Source organism: Orycteropus afer, unplaced genomic scaffold (assembly GCF_000298275.1).
Source record: "Orycteropus afer afer isolate SDZICR_OR568_19922 unplaced genomic scaffold, OryAfe1.0 scaffold00152, whole genome shotgun sequence".
NCBI lineage: Eukaryota > Metazoa > Chordata > Mammalia > Tubulidentata > Orycteropodidae > Orycteropus > Orycteropus afer.
The window spans coordinates 2,871,870-2,881,622 of NW_006921739.1; the positions used below are offsets into that span (position 1 = coordinate 2,871,870).

General features: G+C 35.3%; 1 protein-coding gene across 1 annotated transcript in view; it reads right to left on the minus strand.

The window, feature by feature from the left end:
• COL24A1 (collagen type XXIV alpha 1 chain) overlaps positions 1–9,753 on the minus strand; it is a 586,013-nt gene that overhangs the window by 169,326 nt on the left and 406,934 nt on the right. Inside the window, exon 37 of the mRNA XM_007946195.1 lies at positions 4,100–4,153. Within this exon, the coding sequence (XP_007944386.1) occupies positions 4,100–4,153 (54 nt within the window). The remainder of the gene's footprint in view (positions 1–4,099; positions 4,154–9,753) is intronic.

Sequence of the window (9,753 nt, forward strand, 5' to 3'; positions counted from 1 at the left end):
TTTTTTTATTTTAGTTTTTATCTGTTCTATTACCCAGTAGTTTTTGAGCAGTGAGTTGTTCAGCCTCCATATGTTTAATGCTTTTTCCTTGCTCTTCCTATTATTAATTTCTAATTTTATAGCATTGTGGTCCAAGAAGATGCTTTGTAGTATTTCAATGCTTTTGAATTTATTGAGGCTTGATTTATGTCCTAACATATGGTCTATTCTGGAGACAAATGTGAATTGTGAGTTTGTTGGGTGAAATGCTCTGTATATGTCTATGAGGTTGAGTGGTTGATTGTATTGTTGAGTTTTTCTGTAGCTTTGCTGAATTTTTTTCTTGTTGACCTGTCCCTCTTTGAAAGTGGTGTGTTAAAGTCTCCTACCACTATTGTAGAGTTGTCTACTATCCCTTTTAATTCAATTAATATTTGCTTCACGTATTTTGGAGCACTTTCATTGGGTGCATAAATATTTATTATTGTAATGTCTTGTCAATTGACCCTTTCAGCATCATATAATGTTTTCTTTATTATCTTTTATGATGTTTTTCACCTTAATGTCTATTTTATTAGAAATTAATATTGCCACTCCTGCTCTTTTTTGGTTTCTTTTGGCTTGGTATATTTTTTTCCATCCCTTAACTCTTAATTTGTTTTTATCTTTGTGTTTAAGGTGGGTCTCTTGTAGGCAGCATATCGATGGGTTTTCTTTTCTTATCCAGTCTGCCACTCTTTTCCTCTTGATAAGTGCATTTAGTCCATTCACATTGAGTGTAATTAGTGATAGGTATGAATTGATTGCTGTCATTCTATTGTATTTTTTTTGTCATGTTGTTGGTGTTTCCTTGGGCCATATACTTTTCTGTGCTGAGTTCAGTTTGTTGCCTAATGCTTTCTCCCTTTTCTTCTTTATTGTTGGTTTTGTGCTTATTAAAGCCATATGTTTTCCTTCCTTCCAGATTTGCTTAGGGGGATTGTTACTTTTCTCTGTGGTTACATTGGAGTGTATTCTTGTCTCTACATTTTTAGAACAGTGCATATTGTGAAGACATTGCCCAGTTTTCTTCTCCATTTGAAAGTTTGTACCTAGAAGTTTTATTCCCTCTGATAGGTTAGTTGCTGTTATTGTGTGCTGATTGACTTTCTTGGTTTTGAGTGTACAATGTTTTATGGTCTTATTTTGAGTTTCTATTTCTGATTTGGTTTTAGTGTTGAAGCCACATATCCTGGTTTTGTTGATCTCTGTTGCGGGCTCTCTATTAGAAGAACTTCCTTAAGCATTTCTTAAGGTTGGTACATTTTTTACAAAATCCCTTAATTTGTGTTTGTCTGAGAATGTATTGATTTTGCCTTCATATTTGATGGATAATTTGGCTGGATATAGGATTCTTGGTTGGAAGTTCTTTTCCTTCATGTTTTATATATGCCATTCCATTACCTTCTTGCCTACAAGGTTTCTGCTGAGTAATTGGAGTGCAGCCTGTTTGATTATTATAAGTAATATTTCTTTTGTCCTGGGAAGCTCTCAAAATTTTTTCTTTGTCTTTGGTTTTGGAGAGTTTGATTATAATATGCCTTGGTGTTTTTCTCTTGGGATCTATTTTATGTGGGGTTCTATGAGCTTCTTGGACAAATATTTTTTCTTCTTTCATGATATGGGGGAAGTTTTCTGTTAGCAGGTCTCCCACAGTTTTCCTGGTATTTTTATTCACCTCTTCTTGTTCTGGAATGCCAATGAGTCTTATGTGGTTTCTTTTCATGTCATCCTATGTAATTCTTAGGTTCTCTTCATTTCTCTTAAATTTTTGTTCTGATTTTTCTTCATACAGGCTGGTTTCCAGGGATTTGTCTTTTAGTTGGGGTATGCGTTCTTCAGCCAGTTCTAACCTACTCTTTTGTGCTTCTACTGTGTTGTATAATTCTGTAATTTTGATATTCATCTTCTGGATTTCTAACTGCTGTTTTTGTATGAGTTCTGATTGTGCATTAATCTTATTATTTTGTTCTTAAATTATTTTTCTGAGTTCTTCCAGAGAACTGTTTGTTCTCTTTGGTTATGTTTGGGGTTTCCTTAGGCTCTTGTAAAGCTCTATAAACATATCTTTCTCAGATAATTCTATTGCTTCCTCTTCCTCCATGTTTAATGAGACCTTTGTTTGTGGTTTTTCTTCTAATGCCTTGTCCTGTTTTTTTTTTTGTTTGATTTGAGGTTGCCTGTTGTTTCCTAGACATTTTGAGGTTGTCTTTAACTGTTGGTTATATATTGATTTGATTTGTCTTGGTTTTATGGTTTATTATTTTGAAAAGGTGAAGCTTGTGTATTTTATTTTTTTTTAAATTATTAATTCAGGTATGCTGGGTTGCTCTGCAATTTTCTTTGTGATGGTGGAATCACTGTGCAAAATGTGGATATGGACTTCTGTTTGTCTTGAAGAGGGTTTAGAGTTTGAACTGGGAGGTTTTATGTTGGCTGATTGTGGTTTCTTCTATTGGATGAGTGAAGTTATTGGTGGAGAAGGTGGGTGAGGAAGAAGGAAAGATCGTTGTTGCTAGGGGCGGTTTCTAGGTCTTTGAGTGAGCTGCTATTGATGATGTCATACTGTTATTTACAGGCCTGTAGTTCAATTTCAGCAAAGACTCCAGTTGTTAGGGGGTCACCACTTTCTGCCAGGCTCAGCCACATGCAAAAACCCCACTCCTAAGGCCCCTAGGCACCAACAAGCCAACCCAAGACAACTGCCCAGCTCCACGATCCACCCAGAGGTTTCTTTTCAGGCCCCACCCACCCATGGCACCAAAGATCCACTCAGTTTCAGTGGCACTGGATTAGGGAGAGTGCCTGCTAGCAATCTGTGGTCCCAATATTACTGATAAAGTCAAGCACAGGCTTCTCAGTGCCACTAAGCTGACCCAAGCCTACTTGGTGACTCACTGTGAGGGCACTTCCCTGGGCCCACCCTCCTGCAACACCAATGAACTCTCTGCTTGGGTTTCAGCAGTGCTGGACTTGCCTGTTTGCACCCAAGTGACAAGTTACTGATAAAATCAGGTGCTGAAGGTAGATCTTTGGGGTGATCACTGGTATGCTGGTGTGTTTGCTGGTATGCTGGTGTGATGTGTATTCTTCCTTAACCCAGGGAGGTCTCAGATGGCTGTTCTTGACTGTTGGTCGCTCCCCCAGGGAAGTGTCTGATGGCCTTTCTTGGCTGGCTGTCAGTGCTCTGCAGGATAGATCTTCTGATCTTGTTATTTTTTCCCCATACCTTTCTCCTTTCTAATTCTACTCCTCTGAATTTGGTGCACTCTGACTCAGTGAGTTGTTCAGAGCACCAGAATCCCTAATTCAAATTGCAGTACATAGTTTTTCAAGCACTAAGATGCTAGAGGGAAATAGCATGGTGATTACTGATGAGACTCCATTTTGAATCACTCAAAGATAATTTTTCATTAAATGCACTAGAATTCCACAAATATATCAAGTATTTTGTTTTTAGTAAAATATTAAATGAGCAAATAAAGAATATTCTTGGTTTATGTTTTTTAGTTCATATATTGTTGTTGTTGTTGTTGTTATGTGCCGTCGAGTCAAACCCGACTCATAGCGACCCCTCCTTGGGTTTCCGAGGCAGTATCACTACGGAAGTAGGATTGCCCAACCTTCCTTCCGAGTAGTTCATATATATAAAAGATAAAATCAATTATCAATGATTTCAATTTTGGGAAACACATAAATATCAAATCCAGAGGCAATACTAACCACATGTCACGTACCCTAAATATGTTATTAAATAAAGCTTTACCAAGTAGCACAAATGGTATAATATTTTCCTTTCTGTCTTTTCTTACCCATGGCCTACTGGAAATATTTTTGACAAACCGAAGGAGAAAAAGTAAGAACCTTGGCTAATCTATAACTAGGAAATTTGCCTTCAAGTAATTAAGGTGATTACTATTTCTAAATGGGATGAAATATTAATTTTCTACAAATATGTTCTTTTCAGCCAAATTTGCCACTCTTTATTACTTTATATATAGTGCAAATAAAAACATCACAGCAATGGAGCTCAGTATGAGAAGAAAGAAAACCAGCACAAAAAGATGTAAAACAAAATTACCTTTTTCCCTGGACGGCCTGTTTGTCCTAGAATTCCCACAATTCCTTCAGGTCCCTTGAATAGTCAATATAAAAAAGGAAATAAGTGAAATACAAAATAAGAAGGAAATAAAAAACATAAAAAGGAAATATAAGGAAAGACTGGATGGAGTGTTTGAATATTTATCATACCAGATTATGCAGAAATCATACACTTTGTAAAAAGAGTTATTTTTCAAAAATATAATCTTTGTATAATTACTTAAAGAAGTGATATGATTAAGAGCATACCTTTTACTAGCTAAAATGTCACACACACATGCTGGCCTTGACAAACACAATTATCTTTAGGAAGAAAATCACTTAGTTTCAGCATGCTCATTTTAATTAGCAAGAACATAATTAAAGTAAACTCAAATGCATCCATTTCAGCAATTCCATGAGCTACTGTGAGCTTATCATTTTGTTGAATGAACAGGATTACAAAATACATCTAATAAATTATCAAGAAAATCTCCAAATCTCATTGGAGCAGAAAGGATTAGAGAGATACTCTTTGATCTGTGGAAAAAGGAGAGAGGGGAATACAGAAAGAAAAAGGAGGCAGTCATATTAAACTATATTATATTGCTTAAAATAACATTTTTGTTCCAATATGTACTTTGTTTAGTCAAAAGTAGGCTAAAAGTTTTCAATATACACTTTGCTTAGTAGAAAGTAGCAAAAATATTTTAGAGGTCAGGCGAATTTGCAGTTCAACAATGCTTAGGCTTAAAGGAAAGCCACAGTATGCCAGGCTGTAAATTCTAAAATGGGTAATAATCAAGCATTCTTTGCATTAGTTGGCAATGAAAGTGGAAACCTCAAATTTGTGTTCTAAAGTTTGGCAAGCTGCAAAAATGATGTAGAAAAGAAATATATTGTGGTTTACCACTGTGCCATGTAGGCTCTTGATAAATATTTGCTGAATGAATAAACAGATACCTAAGGAAATGACTCATGCCCTATGCTGCTAAGTAAATGCTCTCCTAGCCTCTGAAAGCTGATGAAATTAGAGGCCAAAGCAGCTATGTTCTATTGCTGTAGTTCTAGCTGCATCCAGAGGTTGAAATGATAGTTGCACTATTCTGAGGAGTTCTTTGTGGTTCATAAGATCTTTTAAAAAGATGTCAATTCACCTTCATAGAGGTTATGTATGGGTGCAAGCTTTTCAAAGTCATACTGCTCCAGTTTCATATTCTGGCTCTGACACCTATTACCTATATGATCACAGGCAAGTTATTTAACTTATAAAAGCCTATTTTCTTTTATGTGAAATTAGTAGAGCAATATCTTATCAATGATAAGATATTATATCTAAGAATAAATGAGATAATGTATATAAAGCTTAGAAAGGACTAGGTTTTTAATGAAGAGCTAACAGTTATCATTATATAATGAGTATAACAGTACTCATTTCCACTTTAAGAAACAATTATTTATATTTGTAAATATATTTATATTTGTTATTATTTAAGAATTATTTATTTGTATTTTTATTCATTTGCATGTATTGCAAGCAACATATGGTTGTTTTTCCATTTTTTAAACTTCAAATAAATAGCATTATACTTTATGTATTCTTCTGAAATGCTTTGTCTTTCATAATATAAATTTTTTAAATTATTCAATTTTATACATACTCGTGATATTTGTATTCTTTTCATTTTATACATCACAAATCTCTTTTCTGAGCCTGTGGCTTGTTGTCTCATCTTGTTTATTATAAGTTTTGATTAACACAAGTTTACAATTTTGATGTAGTCAAATGAATACTTTGTTTTTCTTTTGTTTGTCTAATTTCTTTAAGTGTCTTTTTTAAAAGATCCTTAGTGCCTTTCCTTCATTGATAAGGACATAAAAAATTATTTTAATTCTCCTATAATATATCACCATTCATTGCAGCAATATTAAAATTACCCAAAAGGTGAAACAGCCATTAACAGATGATGTTGATGACCATCAACAGATGAATAAATAAACAAAATGTGATATACAAACTCAAATATTACTTAGCAACAAAAATAAATAAAGTTCTGATACATACTACAAATGGGCAAACCTTGAAAACATTGTGCTGAGTGAAATAACTCAGTCAAAAACAAATATTAGATGATCCCACTTGTATGTAATAGGAAAGTTTTTACCAGGGGTAGGAAGATAGGAGATACTGCTTAGGGGCAGTGAGTTTCTGTTAATGATGGTGTAATAATTTGGAAAAAGATAGTGGTTATGGTTACAGAACACAATGAGTGTAATCAATGTCACTGTATTGTACATGTAAAAATTGTTGACTTAAGAAATACATCTTTATCACAATTTTAAAAAAGGAAAACAGAAAGACCAGATTCTGTAGCCAACAACAAAAAAAAGTTTTCAAAGTTTTGATTTTCAAAATTAGGCCTTTAATCTAATTAGAATGTGTGTGTGTGTGTGTGTGTGGGGGGGGGATATGGTGTGAAAGAGAGATTTTTTTTCCTCCCATGGATAACTAATTGCTACCAGTACCATTTATTGAATAAATGTACTTTTTCCCCATAGATCTGCAATGTATAATCGGTTATCAAAAATCAAGATTCAAACTATACCTAGAAATGGTTCTCATTCTCAGTTCTGTGCTGTTTCTACTGGCCTGTTTGTCTATCTTTAAATGTTTATGACATTGCCAGTTCTTCCCCCTACGCTCCACAACTTGTTCTTGATAACTGTATTGACATTGGCCCTTTGATCATCCACATAAATTTTTAAATCACTTTTCATCAATAAAGATCGATAAAAATACTCTGTGGGACTTTGACTGAAATCATACTGAATTTATAGATTAATTTAGTGAATTGAAAATTTTGGATCTTCCCATGAATGGAACCCATTCATTTAGGTCTTCTTTAATAAACTTATAATTTTCTCAATAAAATTTTGCAAATGTTTTGTTACATCTATTTTAGATACCGAATTTTGTTGCTAATTGTATCAACTGAATTTTTTTTCCTCAAAGTGTCTAGCTGCTTGTGGATGATGGAGAAGAAGAAATCCATTTTTTTGTGTATTGATGTTATGCTCAGCATTTTGCTGAACTGTCAATAATTGTGATAATCTGTAGATTATTTCTTTTGCTTTACTGTCTGGCTGGGATGCTGAGTAAATATTGAATAGAAATGGTGAATAATGGCAATTTTTGCTCCTTTCTTGGAAGTTTCACCATTAATTAGGATAGTCACTGTAGGTTTTGGTAAATATCCTTAATGAATGGAGATTAAATATTACTACATTCTTTTTGTTTCATCTATGGAGATGATTATTATTTTAGTCTTTTAATTTGCAAATGTGTGACTTATGTTTATAATTTTTTTAGATGTTAAAATTTTATTATAATACTGGCATAAGTTAAAATTCATAAACTCTTTTATTATATCATGACTACACAACTGCACTTTACCAAGCATGGTATCCTTCTCCAGGGAATAGTCTCTACTGACAACATGACTAAAAGAGGTGAGAAAAGGTCTGGCCCCTCTCACTTCTAAGGAGCATTCGGCTGCACTTCTTCCAGGATAGAGTTGTTTGTTCTTCTGGCAGTCCATGATATTTTCATTATTTTTCACCAACACCAAAATTCAAAGGCATCAGTTCTTCAATCTTCTTATTCACCATCTAGCTTTCACATTCGTAGGAGGTGACTGAAAATACCAGGGCTTGGGTTAGGGTATCTTAGTCTTCAAAATGACATCTTTACTTTTCAACAACACTCTAATGAGGTTTTGTGCAGCACATTTGCCCAGTGCAATACAACATCTGATTTCTTGACTGCTGCTTCCATGAGTGTAGATTGTGGATCCAATATAATGAAATCTTTGACAACTTCAATTTTTTCTCCAATTATCATGATGTTGCTTTTTGGTCCAGTTGTGAGGATTTTCATGTTCTATGTTGAGGTATAATCCATACAAAGACTGCAGTCTTTTATCTTCATCAGTAAGTGCTTCAAGTAATTTTTACTTTCAGCAAGCAAGATTATGTCGGTTGCATATTGTTGCTGTTGTTATGTGCCATGGAGTCGGATCAGACTCATAGCGACCCCTCCTTCAGTTTCCAAGGTGGTATCACTACAGAAGTAGATTGCCCAACCTTCCTTCCAAGGTCTGGCTGGTGGGTTTGAACCGCCAGCCTTCTGGTTGTTAATGAAGTCTTCCTCTAGTGATGATGCTGTGTTCTTCTTCATATAGTCCAGCTTCCTGGCTTACTTGCTCAGCATACGGATTGAATACATATGGTGAAAGGATACGACCCTGACACACACCTTTTCTAATTTTAAAGCATGCAGTATTCCCTTGTTCTGTTAGAATGACAAGCTCTCTCTCTATGTACTGGTTCCTCATTAGCACAATTAAGTGCTCTAGAATGCCTTCTTTCAAATGTTATTCATAATTTACCATGATCCACACCAGTTGAATGCCATAACATAGACAATAAAACACTGGTTTCTGGTATTCTCTGCTTTTAGCCAAGAGCCATCTGACATCAGCAATGATATCCTTCATTTCATGTCCTCTTTTGAGTCCAGCTTGCATTTCTGGAAGTTCCCTGTCAACATACTGCTGCAACAATTTCTGAATTATCTTCAGCAAAATTTTACTTGTGTGGTACTAATGGTGTTGTTCAATCATTTCCACAGTCTGTTAGATCACCTTTCTTTGGATTGGGCACAGATATGGTCCTCTTCCAGTCAGTTGGCCATATGCTAAATTTGCTGGCATAAATGAGTAAGTGCCTCCAGTGCTTCATCCATTTGTTGAAACATCTTGAGGGGTATTCTATCAATTCCTGGAGCTTTGTTTTTCACCAGTTCCTTCAGTGCAGCTTGTACTTCTTCCTTCAATATCATTGATTCTTGACCATATGCTACCCCTGAAATGGCTGAATGTTGGCCAATTCTTTTTGGTACAGTGACTCTGTGTATTCTTTCCACCTTCTTTTGATGCTTTCCACATTGCTCAATATTTTGCCCAGAGAATCCTTACATTTTGGAATTTGAGGCTTGAATTTTGTTGTTGTTCTACATTTTTCTTCCACTCTATCCAAGACCTCATGTTGTGATCCCCTTCAGAGTGGCCAGCAGAGATAGCTGGGCACCATCTATTTCTTCTGGTCTCAGAATCATAGATGCTGAGGTTTGTGTGGTCCATTAGTTCTTTGGACTAATTTTTTCCAAGTGTCTTTGATTTTCTTCACTCTCTCTGCTCCAGAAGGGGATTGACCAATAGTTGCACCTTAGATGGCTGCTCACAAGCTCTTAAGGCCTCAGTCACTACTCATGAAAGTGGGATGTACAGCATTGTCTTTGCGGACTATGTTATGCCAACTGATCATGATGTCCCCTAAGACTATAGTCCTGGGCCCCCAAGCTTGGTGCCTCATTCCCTCCAGGTGTATGGTTATGGCTAAGGAGTTTTTATAACTTTACCCCATATGCTATACTATATTCATGGATATATTTGCAGCACATATAAACTCTGATGTAGAAATATCCTCTGTCAAACATATATATATATAAAACAGAAAACAAACTCACGGCCATCAAGTCAATTAGACTCATAGCGACCTCTCCTTGGGTTTCCGAGGCAGTATCTCTACAGAAGT